General features: G+C 26.1%; 6 protein-coding genes across 7 annotated transcripts; 2 read left to right on the top strand and 4 right to left on the bottom strand.

Moving 5' to 3' along the window:
- The first annotated feature begins 55 nt into the window (after positions 1–55).
- LOC122858371 (cysteine-rich hydrophobic domain-containing protein 2) lies at positions 56–2773 on the top strand. The gene is made up of 4 exons (XM_044161225.1): positions 56–628; positions 784–994; positions 1077–1193; positions 1277–2773. Exons 1-4 carry the CDS (start codon positions 510–512, stop codon positions 1325–1327), a joined length of 498 nt encoding a protein of 165 aa, XP_044017160.1. The 5' UTR covers positions 56–509; the 3' UTR covers positions 1328–2773.
- Positions 2774–2892: 119 nt separating this feature from the next.
- LOC122856553 lies at positions 2893–4424 on the top strand. Its single transcript, XM_044158230.1, has 6 exons — positions 2893–3067; positions 3140–3309; positions 3385–3601; positions 3671–3853; positions 4014–4197; positions 4265–4424. The coding sequence occupies exons 1-6, from the start codon at positions 2896–2898 to the stop codon at positions 4422–4424; spliced, it is 1086 nt and encodes a 361-aa protein (XP_044014165.1). The 5' UTR covers positions 2893–2895.
- A 683-nt stretch (positions 4425–5107) lies between these two features.
- Positions 5108–8157, bottom strand: LOC122858370 (probable serine/threonine-protein kinase DDB_G0282963). Of its 2 annotated transcripts, none has more exons than XM_044161221.1 (4): positions 7914–8157; positions 7187–7259; positions 5942–7115; positions 5108–5864 (listed from the first exon to the last, which is right to left on the bottom strand). In XM_044161221.1, exons 1-4 carry the CDS (start codon positions 7942–7944, stop codon positions 5727–5729), a joined length of 1416 nt encoding a protein of 471 aa, XP_044017156.1. In that variant the 5' UTR covers positions 7945–8157; the 3' UTR covers positions 5108–5726. The 2 variants fall into 2 exon arrangements, with proteins under 2 accessions (XP_044017156.1, XP_044017157.1); XM_044161222.1 differs by lacking the exon at positions 7914–8157 and adding an exon at positions 7329–7513.
- A 436-nt stretch (positions 8158–8593) lies between these two features.
- Positions 8594–9563, bottom strand: LOC122856552 (trypsin-3-like). Its single transcript, XM_044158229.1, has 4 exons — positions 9515–9563; positions 9127–9440; positions 8800–9063; positions 8594–8737 (listed from the first exon to the last, which is right to left on the bottom strand). Exons 1-4 carry the CDS (start codon positions 9561–9563, stop codon positions 8594–8596), a joined length of 771 nt encoding a protein of 256 aa, XP_044014164.1.
- Positions 9564–10658: 1095 nt separating this feature from the next.
- LOC122856551 (anionic trypsin-like) lies at positions 10659–11517 on the bottom strand. Its single transcript, XM_044158228.1, has 3 exons — positions 11469–11517; positions 11081–11394; positions 10659–11017 (listed from the first exon to the last, which is right to left on the bottom strand). Exons 1-3 carry the CDS (start codon positions 11515–11517, stop codon positions 10715–10717), a joined length of 666 nt encoding a protein of 221 aa, XP_044014163.1. The 3' UTR covers positions 10659–10714.
- Positions 11518–12365: 848 nt separating this feature from the next.
- Positions 12366–20290, bottom strand: LOC122858369 (homeotic protein caudal). Its single transcript, XM_044161220.1, has 3 exons — positions 19345–20290; positions 13583–13728; positions 12366–13233 (listed from the first exon to the last, which is right to left on the bottom strand). Exons 1-3 carry the CDS (start codon positions 20021–20023, stop codon positions 12952–12954), a joined length of 1107 nt encoding a protein of 368 aa, XP_044017155.1. The 5' UTR covers positions 20024–20290; the 3' UTR covers positions 12366–12951.
- Between the last annotated feature and the right edge of the window lie 682 nt (positions 20291–20972).

Raw genomic sequence — 20972 nt, 5'->3', positions numbered from 1 at the left:
GACAGGGGGCATAAATAGATCATGACAGCCATCTTTTTTCTAGCGTAAAGTTTCTAGGATTACGACTATTTCGATTGCTAGACAATCGAGCTCTCTCTCTTCTCTTTGTGCAAATTGCATTGAAAAAAAAAGAGACATGCAATTATAATAATATACAAGCAAGATAGCAATAGATTTTCTATAAATAAATAATTAAATAAATAAAAACTAGAAAATCATAGCAGCAGTGCTGAATCAGCTGTTTAAAATGATGATCAGTTGTTGATTTTTCGTTGTTGTTATTACAATATAATTACTGCAATAATTTATTCTTTGTCTTAAAAAAAAATACATTAATGTTTGTTTATTTTTAAATTTTAATTATTTAGTTATATATGGTTAATTAACATCAGTGAATTTAGTTAATCAATAATAATGCTGGAGCAATCTAAACAAATCAAAAATTATTAATAAAAACAAATTTACATTTATTATATGAACAAATAAAAAAAAGAGCAAGTTGAATTACAATGGCTGATTTTGATGCAATTTATGAAGAAGAGGAAATTAATGAACAAAATAATGAAGATAATCAAATTATATTTGTACCAGATCCAATTATTGTTCGTGGTGCTGGTAATATGACAGTGTAAGTAGCAAAAAAAAAAAAAAAACATTAAATTGTATTTTACTTGCTAGTCATTGAGTATTATAAAAATCTTCAAGATCAATAATAAAATTTAATTTAACTTTTAATTTAATTTTACAATAATAATTATAATAAAATTCTATTTTTATCAACAGTTTTGGACTGAGTAACCGGTTTGAGTCTGATTTTCCAAATGGTCTTGTATCACGTGTTGCACCAGAAGAATTCAAGGCAACTGTTATGCGTGTCAATGGTGTCCTTAAAAAAACACTACCAGTCAATGTCAAATGGCTATTTTGTGGATGTTTTTGTTGTTGTTGCACACTTGGTATAAGTTTATGGCCAGTTATTTGTCTCAGTAAAAGAGTAATAAATAATTCATATTAATCATTATCATAATAAAGTATATTAAATTAATAATCAATTTTTATTTATTAATTTAAAATAGACACAACATTCACTTAACAAATTAATGGAATGGGAAAATAGTCGATTGTATCACAAACTTGGATTACACTGGAGACTAGCCAAACAAAGATGTGATAGTTCTTCCATGATGGAATATGTAAGAACAATAAATTAAATATACCTACATTTTTTTTTTTTTTTTTTTTGCAGTAAATTAATTGACTAATTATTAATTTCCAGGTATTGTTAATTGAATTTATTCCTAAAATTCCAATATACAGACCCGATTGAAATGAAAAAAATAACGTCCATTAAAAAATAGTAATAATGATGAAAATAATATAAATAATTCTAAGATATTTTAAAAAACAAATAATAGTGATTTAAATTTTAAAAATGGGTAATAATTAAAGTCGATATTTTTGTAAATATAGATATATCACATAATAATCTAATGATAATATTTGTTTTTTTTTTTTTTTTTAGTTGAAGAATAAATAAATAAATAATATAAAAGAAAATATGTAATCTTTTATACTAATTAATTTATTGTTATATATTTTTCATGGCCTAGATGATTATATTGAACTCAAAAAACATTTAACATGCAATCAGTCATAATTGGTAGTTACTATTAGCAGTTTAAATTCATTTTATAATTATCTTTTTTTAGACTAGAAAGCTAGAGTAATGCCATGTAATGAGCCATTAATTTAAATAAAATTAGATAGAGTAAATTTAAATAAAACTCATCACAATTGTTCAAGCTACTTATGAAAAATGTGGTTGTAGTAAACTTGACTGTTTTTATTATTTTTTTTTCTTTTTAAAAATTTAATTTGTTATGTTTTTTTTTTGGTGATGATTTGATGAAAAATAAAATAATAATAACATAAACACTTGCTACATATTTAGTGGTATGTGATGAGAATAAAGACTAGAATTAAAAATTCAATAAAACGCTTGATAATATTATTTTTAGATAAATAATTTTGTGTTTTTATTTAGTACGACATCAAACAATGCTACTTATGAATTTTAAAAGTATAAAAATTACTGCAGTTTTTATGAAATAATTTATGTAAAAAAAAAAAAACCTTTGTTGCCTTTGCGAAAATAAAATCAGACACGCAAAAGTATGTCACGATATTTTTATTGTACAAAAAAAAATAATAATTTAAGTAACAAATTAAAGAGAAAATTCAAAAAAATAAAAATAGAATTTCGTTGAGGATGTTTTGTTGAATTAGTTTGTACTCAACCACATGAAAAAAAAAAAAGTAAAATAAAATAAAAATAAGATCAAAATGGTAAAACAAAACAGTTTTAATAAATTATTTAAAAATTAATTTTACAGCTTAATCTAGATATTAAAATAAATTGACATTAATTTTTTTTTTTTTCCATTTAAAATAAAAACAACTTGGATTGGAAAATAACACCTTTAATTAATCCTCCAAGTATTTTTTTTTTTTTTATTTAAATTTCTTTTTAATTATTATTATATTGTTATTAAAAAATTTCTAGAACATCGAGTTCAATATACGATTAAATAAAAATTACAAGACGGAAGCCACTGATCATCTAGAAACGATTGAGATTTTTTTTTTTTTTCTCTTTCTTTATTTTTCAAGACAGCTTTATGATCTCTTGCTTGTTCATTATGAATTTTTAATTATTTTTTTTTTCTTATTTGTCAAGAATAATAAATTCCATGCTATGGTAATTGAAGACAGGTGTTTTGACCAGTGTCTTGTTGTCTTTCATAGGCTGATAATAACACTTTAAAAATACAAAAATTTTAATTTTTTAATTTTAATAATAAAATTTTATGATTTTATGTATAAAAATTTTTACGTATGGCAGTTAATTGTTCAGTTGATTTTGAAGAATTTTGTAGACTTGGAATTTGTTCAGTAGATTTTGAAGAATGGCCATGTCAAGCAAGAATTTATTTACTTCAAATACAGCCATTTGTAAATTTAGTAAGATTTCTCTTGTTAAATGTAACACCATTTATTATAATTTTTGGTAAATATACATTTAATTATTTAAGAACATTATAATTTATTTTTTAAAATATATATTTGTATATATATTTAGGTGTAATATTAAACGTCGTATCATTTAGCATGTTGAGTACAGTTATACTTTGTGATTCTGGATTATCATTGTACCTTCGTGCACTAGCTATTTCTGACAATGGAGCATTATTTAATTATGCAGTTGGTATAGCAAGACATTACTCAACTAGTATCAATACTCTCTACATGGTAATTATACCAAATAATATTTATAAATAATTATTTCTATGATAAATTGAAACTAAAAAATGATTTAATTTTTAGAATAGTCGTTTTTTATGTGGTTTAAATTCAATTTTCATGGAATTTTTTCAAATAACATCAACAAATCTTGTTGTATCATTGACATGGACTAGAGTTGGTGCAATTATATTTCCATTAAAATCAATTAGTAAAAATCATAATCGTAATGCAACTGTTACTATTGTTGTATTGACTTGCATTAGTTTTCTTGTTTCACTTACAAAATTATTTTCTGGAGGTAAATAATGACTTTTTAAATATTTGAAAATTATTTTATTTTGATTTTTTTAAATTTATATTATTGCAGGATATGAATCAGATAGTGTATTTGAATATAAAACTTGTCAGAAAGTTGCAACACCTTGGGGAAGTACAATGTATATTTATATTGCATTTTCAAGTTGGTTACCATCAGTATTTATTTTTATTGGTAATGTCTTACTTATTATTCATATGAAAAAATCTGAATTGATACGTACACAAATGACTTGTAAGTATTATTGATAAAGGATTTAATAATGGTGTAAATATTTCTCCGACAGAGAAATTTCTCTGGCATGAAACAAGTGCCGGAGAATGCCGGAGAAATATTTCTACTGGAGCATTTAAATAAATTTAAAATTAATGGAAAATATTTAATTTATCATCAGGTACTCATAGAAATAATACATTTTCATCAAGTCGAACTAGTAGAACATTACTAGCAGTTTCAATTGTTTATTTAATTCTACTTTTGCCAATTGGTTTTATCGAAACTTTGGAACTCTATTGGGATGTTGTACTAACTAAATCACCATCGACAAATCCAACAGAAAATGATTTGTATATTAAATGGTAATGAAACGATAAAAAATTAATTTTTATAAATTTTTAAATCGATGAATAATTTTTTTTTTCCAAGGTTGCAAGAAAAAATGCTGCTAAAATGGTGTAGAGGATTGTGTTTTCACATCTATCATTGGAACTTTGCCATCAATTTTTTTCTATACTATTTAACCGGTAAAAAATTTCGAGATCGTGTTATAGACATTATGTCTATAACACGGTTTCGAAATTTTTGATTTTAACAATTTTTTTACTTCTGTTTATTATAGGTAAAGACAAGTAAAAAAATTGTTAAAATAAAAACTAACATTATGTAGAAATACTTGATATAAACTAATAATTTTTTTAAATATTAAAATTAATTAATTTTTATTATTTTCTAATTAACAATTACGAAATAATTATCAATTTATTTACGCATTCATTCAATCTATATTAAAACTATTTCCAAATGATTCAAAAAAAAAAAAAAAATACAAAATAATTTTAATCAAATTCGAAATTGCCAAAATTAAAATAAAAATACTCAACAAAAGAAATAAGAAACAATTAAATTTTTAATTACTAGATCCTGATGGAAAAATTTAAATTCTCATCAAGTCATTTATTTAAATAATATATATTTTTTTTAATGCAAAAAAAATAGCAGGGAAAATTATATACACGTTCATTATCCAGCAACAATTCAACTGACAAAAATATGTTATTTTAAATTTTTTTTTATTTTAAAAATTCAGCTGTTTATTTTTTATTTTCAACACTGAATATATCAAAATATATATCATTAATACTTGTTACATGAGTCATTAAAAAAACCTCTGTAAAGACACGTATGTAAACTTAATTTTTTTTAATTTTTTTTTTTTCTTGTTTACCTCGAAAAACGTACAAACGTTCTAATAATAATAACATATTACCATCTCGAATATTCAGCATTGTACCTTAAACATATATTTACATTTTATTTAAAATAATAATAATAATAATTAAACATTAATATTTACTAATTAATAATTTTGATGGAAAAAAAAAAACAATTTCACAGCACAAAAAAAGAGTGTAAATAATTTTTAAAATTAATATTTTAAAAAATAAAAATAAAATTTAAAAGACGACCCAATTTGTATTATTTTTTTTTATAATTGCTGTGTGACTATATATTTTATTTTATTTATAAATTAAAGCTAGCAATTGTGTAAATACGATTATAAAATTTTTTTTTTTGTTGGGCAGTTTTGCCACGAGGCCTTATTTTATTTGTCAATAATTAAACAAATGGTAATAGTGTATACAATTATGCAAAATATTGCTATTAAATAAAATAATAATAAATAAACATTTATAACAATAAAATTTTCACAATTACGAGTATTTTTTTTTTTTTATCTTTTTTTCTTCAAGTATATTTAATTTTTAATTTTTATGCTTTATTATTATTTATGAAAAATATATTAAAATATCCTTATATTACGATGAATCAATTGATTTTCAAGTACTTCAATATGTGAGTTTAATTTTTTTTTTTTTAGTTTTTAATATCAATTACGTGAATATTGTGGTAAATTTTGTGGAATTTTATCAACATAATTTGAGGGAAATTGTCCCTTTGTATTTTTATATTCACCATACAGCCAGTCATCAGATATTCTTGATAAAACTTTAATTTGAGCTCCTTCCTAAAATAATATCGAAATGGTTAATCATGTAATTTCATGAGTACATTATTAAAATAAATAAAAATTAATTAAATTACCTCAAAAGTTAAATCTTCCCAAGTTTCTCCTTCAAATGGATAAAGAGCATTAACAATATTAATTGAATCATCACGTAACGGTACAATAATATCAATAAAATTAGCTGGAAATATTCCACAAGAATTTCCAACTTGTCCCTCTAACCATTCGTTATTTACAAATTTTTTAATCATAACTTTATCACCTTTTTTCAATGATAAATCACCAATTTGACTTGCTGAAAAATCATAAAGTGCAATACCATGTGGTTGTTGTTTATCAAATGTATTGTAATTTGATTCAGCAAGATAATGAGTAGGCGGTGCTGGAGGTGGTATTGATGGCATTGGTGGTGAATAATCATCTTCATTAATATCATCATCAATATAATTAAATGATGATGCTGTTGTTTTTGTTGTTGATGATGATGATGCTGTTGTTTTCCATGAATTATTATCAGAATTAAATTGTAAATTTGTAACTTTTGGTGCTAAACTTGTTGTTAATATTTTTGGTAATGGTGGCTTTGCTGGTTTTGCTCTGATAATTGTTGGCATTGTATGAATTTTAGTTGTATCATTATTTGTAAAAAATTTAGAATCACCAATTTGTTTAACACTATTATCATTAAATTTATTATTATTATTTGATGAATTTTTTAATTTATCAAATTGATCAAATGACGTTTGATTCCATCCATTATTATCTTTTAATTTCCATGGATCATTTTGAGTTGTATTTTTATTTTTATTAATATTTTTAAAAAAATCAAAATCATCATCAAAGGCACTTTCATTTTGTGATGTATTACCACTACTACTATTTGTAAATAATGATGGATTTGAATTACCATCACTGCCAAAACTATCAACACTTACACCATCACTTGAACGTGTTGTAAATGTTGGTGAACCAGGTGGGCTGAGATCAATCAATAAACCATTTGCACTATTTAAATTATTTGTTGATGAACGTTGATCATATGAAACTTGATGAGTTGATTGTTGTTGTTGTTGTTGTTTTTTTGTTGTTGTAATACCAAATAAACTTCCCAATAATTCTGTTGGTCTTGTTGGTTTTTGAATTTTACTATTATTTAATTGTACATTTTGTTTAAAACGTGGAGGTGGTGGTCTTGGTGGTGGTATTTTTTTTTGTACTTGTGGCTCAAACGTCAATGGTCCAAATGGATCACTAAAAAAAATAGCAAATTAAATTACTCCATTGTCTTGAAATTAATTTAATTATTTTCATTCGAAACTTACTTGTTTGTCCAATCGAAATTTTGACTAATTTTTCCTGGTGGTTTTGGAGCACTTCTCGTTGGAATTGGCATATCTAAAAAACAATTTAATTAATTAATTATATTTAAAAATATAATTATTATACCTAAACTATATTATATACCAGCAATATTTTTTTTTTAATAGTTAAAAAAATTTATATGCACGTCAATTATTTAGCCTGACACTGGCAAGTACCAAACGTCACAAACTTACACACACAACTGACTTTATTTTCTACCTATTTTCAATGATAAAAAAAAAACAAACATAAAAAAATAAAGATAGACACATGTTTGAGTCATTTAACATTAACTATATATGTGTATTTTAATAAAAAATAAAATAAATAACGACAGTGACGACACTGCTGTATCCGGCTATTGCGTATTGATAAAATCATCATAATTAAAAACAATAAATCCAGATAAAAAATTAACAATAATATTTTTTTTTAACACAACATATGCAACGGTTTTTTACACCTACCCATCAATATAAAAAAAAAAAAAATACTCCAAAAAAATTAACATAAAACTGTTGAGTAAATTATTTAAAAAAATAATCTTTTTAAATTTATTTATAAGATATTAATTTAACCATTTTTTTGGCTTTTAAATTGTTTATGTAATTACGCATTTATTTTTCTTGTTTACATATATGTAATTAAAAAAAAAAAATAGTTATTTTTAAATAACAATAAACTCACCTTTGTTCTTATTTACTCCATTCATCATCATACTTAATAAAAAAATAAATTGTTAATTTATTTATAAATTATTAAAACTAATTTAGTGTTTAGTTATGATCAATGTCACATCAGGACTTAATTTATTTTAACGTTTAGATGGTGTTTTTTATATATTTTTTTGGTATTATTATACTTCAGCCTGGTTACTCCTCACCTGTCCATATGTCTGCCGCCATTTTCTGTCACACGAAATCATACACAAATGTAAACATACATACACAAATAAAAGTTCAATATATGTGTGTGATTGAGCAATGGAAAAAGAGATATCTACTTGAATCTTGACTTGATTGAGCAATCTAAAAAGTCAACGAGTGTTAATTTTATTTAATTTAAAAATATAAAATTATTGGTTAAAAAATTTGAATAATTTTTTATAAAAATCAATATCAGATGTAAAATTATTTAATAAAAAATTAAATTAAATATTAAATAAAAAAAAAAAAAAACACAAATATTTAAAAGATTATTTTTTTCATTGATACTTCAGCAACATCACATGATTCTAGAATTAAATGCTTGAAAATTGTAAATTTTTTATTTCAACAAAAAACAAAACAGCCAATGAATTTGTTTGCTTAATTTTATTTACGATATTTTAAAATAACATACAAGTAAAACGTTGATTATAAAGAAGCTCAATCTATTGTCATTATTTCGCGAATCCATTCAATGTAAGGATTCACTACTGTGAAGATCATTGGCTCATCAAGTTTATAAGACTTCAATGAGACAATTCCAACAATAACTCTATGTCTTATCAATGAACTGCCACCATCTCCCTGTAATCATTAATAATAATTGTTTATAAATTATAAAATAAATATACTTGTATAAAAAATACCTTGGTAATATGATCCTCAATTGGATCCATTGATGTTGCACAACGTTGATTTTCATGAACACCACCATATTTTCCATAGAGTGCCAGACATGATTGGCTTGATAATTCATGAACTTCAATTTGTTTAAGATATCGTGAAGGTTCATATGATGTTTCTAGACTTCCTCCCCACCCACTAATTATTATTGGACGTCTAACATTTTTATTTCTTGAAGATAGCCATACTTCTCTACGGTTCCAATTCAATAACATTGGTTTAGACAACTAAAAATAAATATAATAGAAAATAAAAATGACTTAAAATAATTTTTAATAGCAACAACAAACCCTCAGTATGGCAATGTCATTTATCCAAAAATTTTTGGGGTCATATTGTGGATGTAAAATGACAAGTTGTACTCTGTTTACTTGACTGGAACCTTGTTCTAATAAATCAGCAGTACCAGAAAAAACTTCAAGATTACCAAATATAACTAAATTATCCAGCATCAAACAGCTGGCACTTGTGATGACGAGTTTTTCACTCAAGATTGCACCACCACATATGTGATAAGAATTACGTTGAATTGATACAACAGATGGTTTGTCTTGAATCCTACACAATGCTCCTCCTTCAATTTTACTTGGTCCTGCATTTACTACTGCAAGAAATTTTTTTTCAATTAAAATCAACTTAGAATTTGATATTTTTTTATATAATTATTTTAGTTGATACCAGTAATATACAAGATAATTAAATTTACAATCAGAATAATAAAATTCATTGTAGATTTAATCCAACAAGTTCTTTGTAGAATATTAAAATCAATTGTGGAATATTTTGTCTAAATTTTAATCTTATATCTATTTATCTAGTTACCAAGTTTTTTTTTTTATCAGAATTCATTCCACCTAATAACCAGCAAATTTATTTGCTTAATTTGATAATTTTTAAGGTGGTGATTAGAGTAAATAATGTCATTGTAATTTATGATGATCAAAAAATAAAACCATCTTTTTTTCAATTTAAATAATGTTGATATAAAAAATATCATTTGATAATTGTTTTAATTTTTAATTTAATGTTACTTTGACAAACTAAAATTATTGTATCATTTATTGTCAAATAAATAATTTAAAATTGTTCTAAATAAATTTTGCTATCAAGGAATAAAATAAAAACAAGTTGATATATGAGAAAAAATTATTATTTTATTAAATACTATTGAGTTTATATGTAACTTATAATTACAATCACATTTTTATTTTTTCCTTGATTCGTTGTTCATTTTCAATAGCAGTTTCAGCTTTTTTTTTGGTGCTGATTTTTTTTTTTTAATAATTTGTTAATGGCACAAATTTAATAATTAAATTGTCACTTTTTTAATCTCACTTTAGTTTTTAATTTTAGATTGATTGATAACTTTGTTATTATTTAGAAATAATAGAGTTGGTTTTTTAATTTAAAAACATAAAATTATTGTTTAAAAAATTTGAATAATTTTTTATAAAAATCAATATCAAATGTAAAATTATTTAATAAAAAATTAAATTAAATATTAAATGAAAAAAAAAAAAAAACACAAATATTTAAAAGATTTTTTTTTTATTGATACTTCAGCAACATCACATGATTCTGGAATTAAATACTTGAAAATTGTAATTTTTTTATTTCAATAAAAAACAAAACAGCCAATGAATTTATTTGCTTAATTTTATTTATGATATTTTAAAATAACATACAAGTCAAACGTTGATTATAAAATAGCTCAATGTGTTGTCATTATTTGTCGAATCCATTCAATGTAAGGTTTCACTGCTGTAAATATCATTGGCTCATCAAGTTTATAAGAATTCAATGAGACAATTCCAACAATAACTCTACATCTTATCAATGAACTACCACCGTCTCCCTGAAATTATTAATAATAATTGTTTATAAATTATAAAACAAATATACTTGTATTAAAAATACCATGGTAACATGTTCCTTAGTTGGATCCATTGATGTTGCACATCGTTGATTTTCATGAACACCACCATATTTTCCATAAAGTGCCAGACATGATTGGCTTGACAGTTCATGAACTTCAATTTTTTTAAGATATCGTGAAGGTTCATATGATGTTTCTAGACTTCCTCCCCATCCACTAATGACTATTGGACGATTAAGATTTTTATTTCTTGAAGATAGCCATACTTCTCTACGATTCCAATTCAATAACATTGGTTTAGACAACTAAAAATAAATATAATAGAAAATAAAAATAACTTAGAATAATTTTTAATAGCAACAACAAACCCTCAGTATGGCAATGTCATTTATCCAAAAATTTTTGGGGTCATATTGTGGATGTAAAATGACAAGTTGTACTCTGTTTACTTGACTGGAACCTTGTTCTAATAAATCAGCGGTACCAGAAAAAACTTCAAGATTACCAAATATAACTAAATTATCCAGCATCAAACAGCTGGCACTTGTGATGACGAGTTTTTCACTCAAGATTGCACCACCACATATGTGATAAGAATTACGTTGAATTGATACAACAGATGGTTTGTCTTGAATCCTACACAATGCTCCTCCTTCAATTTTACTTGGTCCTGCATTTACTGCTGCAAGAAATTTTTTTTCAATTAAAATCAACTTGGCATTTGATATTTTTTTATATAATAATTTTGATTGTTACCAGTAATATACAAGATAATTAAATTTACAATCAGAATAATAAAATTCATTGTAGATTTAATCCAACAAGTTCTTTGTAGAATATTAAAATCAATTGTGGAATATTTTGTCTAAATTTTAATCTTATATCTATTTATCTAGTTACCAAGTTTTTTTTTTTATCAGAATTCATTCCACCTAATAACCAGCAAATTTATTTGCTTAGTTTGATAATTTTTAAGGTGGTGATTAGAGTAAATAATGTCATTGTAATTTATGATGATCAAAAAATAAAACCATCTTTTTTTCAATTTAAATAATGTTGATATAAAAAATATCATTTGATAATTGTTTTAATTTTTAATTTAATGTTACTTTGACAAACTAAAATTATTGTATCATTTATTGTCAAATAAATAATTTAAAATTATTCTAAATAAATTTTGCTATCAAGGAATAAAATAAAAACAAGTTGATATATGAGAAAAATTATTAATTTTTATTAAATACTATTGAGTTTATATGTAACTTATAATTACAATCACATTTTTTTATTTTTTCAAAAGTTGTATCACACTCAATTAAAAAATGCAAAAGAAAAAAAAAAAGTACACAGTACATTTATAATAAATGTACCTATAATTAACAAAAAAATGATAAACATTTAATTTAAAAAAATAACAAAAAAAATTAATTTATTATAAAATAATCAAGTTACCTTAAATTGCTGAACATCAAGAATAACTTGGAACTTGTCCTTGTCAGGTTTGACTGTTGATGTTGCTGATTCAGCATTGCGAAGAAGTTCAGCCCATGGACGAAGATAATTACACAAATGAATGTAAAATATATAATAAAATAATGATTATCAATTAATTTATTTTCAGACATATTTCAAAAAAATAAATTCACAAAGCTATTGAATTATTTACTTTTATTTTTTCCATAAACAATAATAATAGTAATATAATTGAATAAAAATATTAATAAAAAATATCAGTTGGCCAGGTGTATGTAAGGATGTACTTAATGGCATACTAGACGAGTAAATTTGAAAAAAAAAAATTAACTTTTTTATCCCAATAGGATGGTGGTCCGGATTGGATCAGGTAAGCCCTAATAGTTATTTCTTTAGGTAAACCTACGTTATCTTGTTTAGGATCGAAACAGATTACCCTATTTAGGTTCACTTAAGGTATAATGATCTAGCCCGGATCAGAATTTAATCAAGTTTCCAGTGAGGTCGTTTGGATGATAATCATGCAGGACAGCCGTCTTACTTGAGAAGATGATGGTCTTTTCAGTAAAAAAACTTCATGATTTCAGCTTGGGTTCGAACGATAAATATATCCACCTTTAATTCTTCATATTATCTCTAAAAATAATTTGCTGTTTACATACATATTTTGTCATGGTACAATATTTGAATTCATTAATTTTGACACAGAAATCCGATTGATTACTCATGGTCGAAAATTCTTTTCAATATTGTTTCACGTTTTTAATCACAAACCAAGAAGTTTGTTGAGATGCGTGTGTTGATACATATGAGGTTGGAGCAACGACTGACCATAAGGCATAGAGTGAGCTGGTGTCTTAAAATTAGGTGAATCATTTTGATAAACACATCTATTTAATACTTCTTCACTTCCTTCAGGTACTGAACATGCTACAATTTCACTCTTGGGACCACCAGGATCTAGTTTGATGCCTTTCTGTTCAAGCTCCAAACGTTTTTTTATTTGTTTTCTGTTTTTTGCTCTCCGATTTTGAAACCAAATTTTAACCTGCAACATACATGGCAATAAATAGCAACAATTAAATATGAAATATGAACTCCGAAAAATTTTCAGCAATATGCAAAAGAAACCTTTTGTAAAGTTATTTTCGAAATTGATAACATAACGCGATGAACGGATCATCTTACACGACTTAAATGTTATAAAAATTTTTTTTTTGAATTTTTATTAAATTTTTGTAATCAGTTATAGTTTCCCGATCCGTTACTTCATAATATTTAATAGTCACAAAATGAATACTTATTCCCCAAAATAAATTATTCAATAACTTTGTTATGCGCAATCACCAATTTTGTACTTTCAGGTCTCAGAAAAAAATGTTAGTGATATACGTTACCTGTCTTTCGGACAATCCTAGATTTACTGACAGTTCCGCTTTCCTTTTTATGTTAATGTATTTGTTGTAATGAAATTCTTTTTCTAATTCAACCCTTTGATAATCGGTGTAAACTACTCTATATTTGTCCTTCGTTCGTGTTTTTCCTGTAACATTCGAAACATTTCAACTTCAATAACTTTGCGACCTTTTTTTTTTTATCATTGCCAAATACAAAATGCAAATGAAGCAAGTTTCTTCGGCTTCATTTTTTAGACAGAAACGGTCTCGTTAAGATTGTAATATTCGACATTTTTATCTTATGTAGTATGAGTTTGTATGGCAGATATCTTCTCTAAACGCATGCTTTAGCCCGCTTGGCCGCCGGACGAACGCAGAGTTTTTTAATCCTCATATTTTACATTTAATCACAAGAGGCAAAAATGAAATTATAGATTTGAAGAAAAAATAATAGTTGAAAAAAAATTGATTGTGCAGTATAATAAATATTCTTAAATAATTATTTTTGATTATATTAATTAATAAAGTACACTTTAAGTAGTTTTAAAAAAATATAAATTGTCTGATCAATAATGACATAATTTTTTTAAATTTTTTATTTAATTAATAAATTTTTTTGAAGCATCAGCCGAGCATTGGCAGCCAACTATTGGCTGAGTACTGGTATAGCCGAAGTAAACTTAGTGTTACTTTCCAGGCCTTATAACAACATAAGTGAGAAAAATATAATAATCAGTTAGGGGAAGAGACGTATAGAAATAGTATTGTTCTACTTCTTTATCTTACCAATAAACCAAAATAATTTGTAAAAATTGAAAAAAAAAAAACGATTGTGTTCAAAATACAACACTAGAAAATATTTTTATAGTATACAAATTTTTCAGTTCTTTTTAAAATATTTTTTCATTTCTTTATAATTCGACGTATAATAAAAAACGTGTAAACCTATAACTTTTCGTTTTACAAGATACATCGAATGTAAGAAGAAATAAACTTCTAAACGTGAATACTTTTATGATTGTAACCAAGAAATGAGTTTTTATTTCAACTGAAAGGAGGAATGCTTTAAGAAAAAAAAATTCTATAAAAGTAGGCCTCATAACGTTTGTGTCAAACAAGTTATGGTCAAACATTGTTTATAACAAGTAAATTATCATTTGTTTCAACGGATATTTTATTTAATTCATGTGACAAATGATTCGTGATAAACACTTGTTATAAAAAAGAGGATAGCCCCAGTAAATTAAATCAATTACCTACAAGAAAAATTACCCTACTTAACGTTTGAATATTTGACCTCCATTTTTGTCAAAGGACAAGAATTAAGATCATGGAAACAACCGATGGAAAGGTGTAGGACCTCGTTGGGAACCAGGAGCAATTGCGTTTTTTAGTTTAATTATTATCGATTATTCAAATTGTTTAAATAAAAAAATATGAAAAGTATATCATGGATTTTAGTTTATACTGTCAATATTTAGAATGTAAAAATTTTCATTGAAAAATTAGTGAACCGTCAGGACACTAGAGTTACACGCAGATATCCCGGATTCAAGTCGTCTTAGAGTTTTTTTTTTTGCAGTTTCGATAAAGTAATTCTTGCAGGATGATTGCCTTGAAATTCAGAAAGACAATCATCTTTCTTATACAGACAATTATAGAAATTCCTTTAGTCCTGTATCGTCTCGGAAACTAGCAAATCAAAAAAGATGTTTTAGACAATTTTGTCTTGGGAAAGGTTATTTTTTTACTACTTTATATATTTATTTTTTGAATGAATCAAAATAAAAAATGTTTTCATTAAAGGTTAACTTGTTTTTTTTATTTTCATTGCTTTTTTTACAACTTTGGGACTGGAAAATAAGTTCAGGTTAATAGCCAAGTTTAAAGGCTTTCACAAAATCTTTGAAGATTGTGTCTCTCAGGTAGTAAAACGATCGGCTTAAAAACAGTTAATAGTTTTTTTTATCGCTCTTTTTTCCGATTTTACATATGAATATGGCTTTGAAGTCGCTATCTTGTCCGCAATTGAGATGTCTATTGCAAATAAAATATTTTTGGTTTTGAATAAAATTTTATGTTGGTTCTTTATTTGCCGCGACTATTGAATAACAATTCCTCGAATACTGGAATGAATTAGGTATATGAAAGAGCAAGTAAGGATCCTCAACATTATTTATCAACATACGGCCGTGGTAGAAGTTTGTGAGCGCTGCCCGACTGGGCCAACGTCGGGCAACTTATTTCAAAACACATTACTTGAAACTCTATTTATGGAATATCTTCAGATCCATGGAGAATACTAGCGGCTGCTAGTAAAACACTATTTTCTTTTCTGAACACTCAAAAGATATGAATGAAATATAAATTGTAGAGACACTTATTAATTTCCATGACTATATCGAGATATATATTGAAAATACACATATGCATGAGCATAAATATTTATTTTCAATTTATTTTTTCTTCAATCTAGGATTCTTTCTAATGCCAATCAGTGGACAGTCATCAAGCTTGATGTCCTTGAATTTATATATTCTTGTTATTCTTAAAAAATAATGCCGAATTTGAATAGTATACCATCGGTGCTATATAGTATACTCAGATTTGGATGGTATTCTGATGATACAATAATGATACAATAAAAAAATAAAAACGCTATTCATTTATATTTTCATTATTTGGAAGAGAATAGAAGTATCAAAACGCTTTAACAGTGCAAGTATTTAAACTCTTATAGATATCACCTAAATAAACAACACATTAGGGAAATATTACAACGGCGGGGGAGAGGAATTTGAATAAGCGCATATACAGTTTCGTCACAGCTGTCTTGTTACATCTCTCTCGTATACTGAATAGAGATTATAATTTCATGTGCCTGTACATAAGTGTGAATGTACAATTGATCCGTCCAATAAAATGTTTGGATATAAAACTGATTGTCCCTACTCAATAACAGTGATTGCATGAGAATTACTGAAATCTACCACTTGGGATGAATATAATGTATGAAAAAGAAAACTGTGTGATTTATTTGTTTCGGTCGATCTTTATATTTTAGACTATGTACACAATTTACTCCCGTAAAACAACCATGGATTACAAGACAAGTGATATAATGATATGGTACGAGTCCCCGGGGTCCTGTTTCATCATTGACTAATACTTTCCAGACATAGAGTGTTATATAATTATATCAGTATAATATATTATATACTGATTTAATTCGTTAAAGTTTGTGAAAGTCAGTTCAAGATGATACTTCGGTTAGCATTTCTGAAATTATAAATATTCAAAGGGAAGTTATGAACCCTGGTAGAAATTTGTGAGCGCCGCATGTAAGCATATATGCTTATACATGTAAAGTCGGGCCAACGTCGGGCCGACGGAATTTTTCTACCAGGGAATATTCATTATTATACCAAATTAATTTATATGAGTGTGAAATTTTTTGCATACATTCGGATCTACATGCAGTGTTCAATTATTATTTTTCTCTTAAGGAATGTCCATCAAGGTGTAAAAATACGGAGAAAGTTATGAAATTTTAACAGTAGATAAGGTTCTTGGATTATGACCAAATAGGTCTTGGGTTATAACAAAATGTTCTAGATTTTAGAAGTAAGCGTCTTGGTTCAAAACGTATTTGCTATAGTCCAAGAAAATTATTAAACAAACGAAGAAAAAAAAATCATGTACATAAGTAAATTTAAGAGAAAAAAAAAATTATGTTAATAATCATTTGTTTGATTTTTTTTTTATTACTATTCGAGATTTGGTATTTCGTTTTTTTTTTTTTTTTGTATCAGAAAATTTTATCTAAGAAGAGACTCAAACCCCTGACACTCACGCTATCTAAATCTACATATTTTAATTCCGACGCCTAACCGACTTAATCACGACACGATTGTATACACGACAAAAATTTTATTCTACTTATGGTACCATATTTTTTTTATTTAGAAATATTACAAATAAAAATAAGGAAAATAAAAAAACTAGAGTTTATTTATATATTTATGTTGAATTTTTTTTTTCTCAAATTTCAGTTTCTGAACGCTGCAAAATGTGATGTCGCAGTTTCTGAACTCAATGGCACCCAAAAACAAGGCCGTGTTCAATGATCTAAATGAAAATTAAATTCGAGTCCGAAAAAAATTGATACGATTGTAACGAAATTATTTTTTATTTTATAATGAGAACATCTGTTTAGTTTTAGAAAAATTTCAGCCATATAAGAATAATTTTCATTTTTAGATATTTTTTTTCTCCATGATTTAGAGTACACTAACACTATATAAAAATAAAAAAATGTAAATTCTCATTTCAATGTTTGCATAGCTGTATTATTCCGTAAAATGGGTCCATGAATGTCATATTTGATAAATTTTTAGAATTTATACCTATACCTATACTTGTCATGAAAACAAAAAAGTCAAGTTACTGTGTAGAGATACTTATCTTCACATAAGTCTATCACAGTCAGAAAATAAATAAAAGTGGTTCCGTTATCATCAAAAATGCCGCTATCAGAAAATAAAAAAGATAAGAGATATTCACTTAAATTTACCGATTACTGGTTACAGAACGTAAAAAGAGATCAACTTATTTATTCATCAAATTATTTTTTTAACAATTTACGTAAAGAGCAAATGAAACTGAGTATATTTAAGACAATTGTGTTTCTGAATTCATCATATTGTATAAGGGTTGATTAGCGTCCAACGTCTCTTGTGTGTTACCAAATTGATTAATTGTTAATCAGATCACGAGGTTGATGAACTCTACTGATATCACAAAATCGAGTATTACCTACATTCTCAAAAACTTTTTCTTGAAAAAGTAAGAAATTTTCAAAAGCCCGACTCCAAAAGAATATAACATTTTATAAAAAATGTTGTGATCTAATTTTTAAAACATTCTAAATAAATAAATAAATAAATAAGTAAATAATTTTTCCTGTTCAGAATATCATTTAGTATCCTTAACACATCTATAATAAGGCTTGAATATAATCTGATTTAATTATGATCAGAAAATGATCATGGTTCAAGACCAAGTGTTCTTGTTTTTAGAAAAACACTTCTTGGATTATGGACAAAATGTCATAATTCGAGACTGAGTGTTTCTGTTTTTGGAAGTAAGCTTCTTGGTCCATGAACTACTGTGTCACGGTTCAAGACTAAGTGTTCACGTAATAAAAAGTAAAACAAAAATGTCATACTCCAAGACGAAATTATTTTTATAAATAAATAAAAAAAAATATTAAATAAAAATATTTTTTTATTTGATTGTACTTACTTATATAGTTTTTTTTTTTTTTTTTCTGCCGCACGAACTCCAATTTTATATTAATTTTTTTTTTTTTTTTATTGCCTCTCACCAGGACTTGAACCTACGATCTAAAACTTATAATGACACAAACATATGCTTTGAGTAACCGAGCCGCGGGCACAATTAATACTTTATAAATTTTTCGTTCCCTTGTAGTAACGCATTTTGTTTTTTTTTTTTTTTTAATATATAGATTCCATGAAATATATTGACTGATGAATTATTATTAATTTTTTACACTTCTTTAAATACAATTATTTCTACATATATTTATATATTCATTTTAATAATAAAAAATTAAACCTATTTTCGTGGATTGGAATGGCCGAGCGGTACTCGTTTTATTCAGTGAAACTAGAGCTTAACCGAAAAAAGTATTAAATATTGACAATGTTCAGTTGTTTATGAAAAATGAATAAACAAACCTGGAATTAGTTGGTTTTGGTATGATGTTTTTTTCAGCCACTCATATGGACTTCGCATTTGTGTTGGTCTCACAGGATTTGAAGAAACAAAGCTGTTACGGGTATTATTAACATTGTTATTATTATCATCATTATTATTATTGTTCTTATTGTAGCTTGAAACATGTGGAATGTTATTATTCTTAATTGGTGATAAAGGTGTACTGGGATAACTGATTTCACTTTCACTCGCCGTGATCGGAGGACTGAGCTCACTTGTGTCGACGGCGAGATTATTATTACCCCTATCTTCACTCCACACGATTGTTCCATTCGGAGTTGGATGTTCTGGATGGTGCTGATATGTAATCGAATGATGTTGACGATGAAGATGTGAATAAGCATGGGCATGTGGTTGCCACATAATAACGTCAGAATGATGCTCCTCAGGGACAGATTGGAGATGTTGGTGATGATGATTATGATGATGATGATGGGGATGGGGGTAACCATACCAGCATTGTTGATCGATTTCAATTGTTCGCCCGATCGAAGCCATTGCACTAGCAGTAGGTTGTTCTTGCGTAGGATGTGGTGGTGAAAGATGTTGTAGTTGCTGATTAAATTGTTGATTACCCGTCTGTGTTTGTGGCTGGCAGTAGATGGCCAAAGGATTGAAAAATGATGACATTGTTACCATGCTCAGCGCATTCACTTTCTTCTCTTTGTTTTAACTGATGTTGTAATTTATAATATGCAAAAATATTTCTGTATAAAAAAAAAACAAAAAAGTGAATATTAAACTTTTTTTTTGATGCTTCGATTTTAATTGTACACTGAAAGATATAATAGAAATTCGACAACTTGGCTGCTGTTATTATAATACGTATTGTCAAAATTCCGTCACATAATATATCACGCCGAGTTTCAACACACGATTTAACCAAGCAACACATCCATCGGGTGTAATGTTCAGTGGTTTTTAATCTTGTTCTTCATAAAGTGGTCGCATCGAAAGTCCCGCCCACCAACGAATTCATCCGTCCCTACTGCCGCAGGTATATAGTTGAGTCCACCAATCGCAGAATGAAGCTGATATTTATAACGTAATAATGGCGCCTTGGTAGAAGTATCAACTTGAATTAAAAATATAGTCAGAAATAAAACTTTTTATTTGTTGCCAGATCTACTTTTTTATCATTAGCATTAAAATATACATTATTCATTATGCATGTTGGATTGAGGAACGATTAAAGTGTTGTGGACGTGTGATTTTTTAAATTGAGTTGCATGTAAGAATTTATGTGCATTGTTAAATTTTCAAGACAAAAAATAGAAGAATATATAGAAAAAAGTGCCGGTAACGTGTGTTGGAGCTAGTGATCCGCGTTACCCTTTGAAAATTGATGATTTTCAACACTTTGGCTGGGGCCGTGTTATTGTAGTTAATTTGATGGATCTGACATAAAATAATTCAAACGAAGCCATTAGGAAAAAAAAATAAATTGATGTATTAAATCATAATATTCATCTAAAAAAAATATGTTTTTTATTTATTTTAAATGAATTATAATGTATGTTTGACTTCGTAGCCTCAGTTTTGAATATAGAATATAAAAAAAGCCTTTAAAAATGACTCGTGAGAATGG

This window comes from Aphidius gifuensis, linkage group LG5 (assembly GCF_014905175.1).
Source record: "Aphidius gifuensis isolate YNYX2018 linkage group LG5, ASM1490517v1, whole genome shotgun sequence".
In the NCBI taxonomy this organism is placed as follows: domain Eukaryota; kingdom Metazoa; phylum Arthropoda; class Insecta; order Hymenoptera; family Braconidae; genus Aphidius; species Aphidius gifuensis.
The sequence above is the reverse complement of the archived record's forward strand: the minus strand, read 5'-3'. Positions and strand labels throughout refer to the sequence as shown.

Coding starts and splice junctions, on each gene's coding strand:
- LOC122858371 (XM_044161225.1), top strand. CDS start 510: ATGGCTGATTTTGATGCAATTTATGAAGAAGAGGAAATTAATGAACAA. Junction 629..783: donor GGTGCTGGTAATATGACAGT/GTAAGTAGCAAA, acceptor TTTTATCAACAG/TTTTGGACTGAGTAACCGGT. Junction 1,194..1,276: donor GTTCTTCCATGATGGAATAT/GTAAGAACAATA, acceptor ATTAATTTCCAG/GTATTGTTAATTGAATTTAT.
- LOC122856553 (XM_044158230.1), top strand. CDS start 2,896: ATGGCAGTTAATTGTTCAGTTGATTTTGAAGAATTTTGTAGACTTGGA. Junction 3,602..3,670: donor TACAAAATTATTTTCTGGAG/GTAAATAATGAC, acceptor ATATTATTGCAG/GATATGAATCAGATAGTGTA. Junction 3,854..4,013: donor GATACGTACACAAATGACTT/GTAAGTATTATT, acceptor ATTTATCATCAG/GTACTCATAGAAATAATACA.
- LOC122858370 (XM_044161221.1), bottom strand. CDS start 7,944: ATGATGATGAATGGAGTAAATAAGAACAAAG. Junction 7,260..7,913: donor TGGAGTAAATAAGAACAAAG/GTGAGTTTATTG, acceptor ATTGTTTTTTAG/ATATGCCAATTCCAACGAGA. Junction 7,116..7,186: donor AATTTCGATTGGACAAACAA/GTAAGTTTCGAA, acceptor TATTTTTTTTAG/TGATCCATTTGGACCATTGA.
- LOC122856552 (XM_044158229.1), bottom strand. CDS start 9,563: ATGAATTTTATTATTCTGATTGTAAATTTAATTATCTTGTATATTACT. Junction 9,441..9,514: donor AATTATCTTGTATATTACTG/GTATCAACTAAA, acceptor AATTTCTTGCAG/TAGTAAATGCAGGACCAAGT. Junction 9,064..9,126: donor ATGACATTGCCATACTGAGG/GTTTGTTGTTGC, acceptor ATTTATTTTTAG/TTGTCTAAACCAATGTTATT.
- LOC122856551 (XM_044158228.1), bottom strand. CDS start 11,517: ATGAATTTTATTATTCTGATTGTAAATTTAATTATCTTGTATATTACT. Junction 11,395..11,468: donor AATTATCTTGTATATTACTG/GTAACAATCAAA, acceptor AATTTCTTGCAG/CAGTAAATGCAGGACCAAGT. Junction 11,018..11,080: donor ATGACATTGCCATACTGAGG/GTTTGTTGTTGC, acceptor ATTTATTTTTAG/TTGTCTAAACCAATGTTATT.
- LOC122858369 (XM_044161220.1), bottom strand. CDS start 20,023: ATGGTAACAATGTCATCATTTTTCAATCCTTTGGCCATCTACTGCCAG. Junction 13,729..19,344: donor CCAAAACCAACTAATTCCAG/GTTTGTTTATTC, acceptor CGAATGTTACAG/GAAAAACACGAACGAAGGAC. Junction 13,234..13,582: donor TAGGATTGTCCGAAAGACAG/GTAACGTATATC, acceptor TGTATGTTGCAG/GTTAAAATTTGGTTTCAAAA.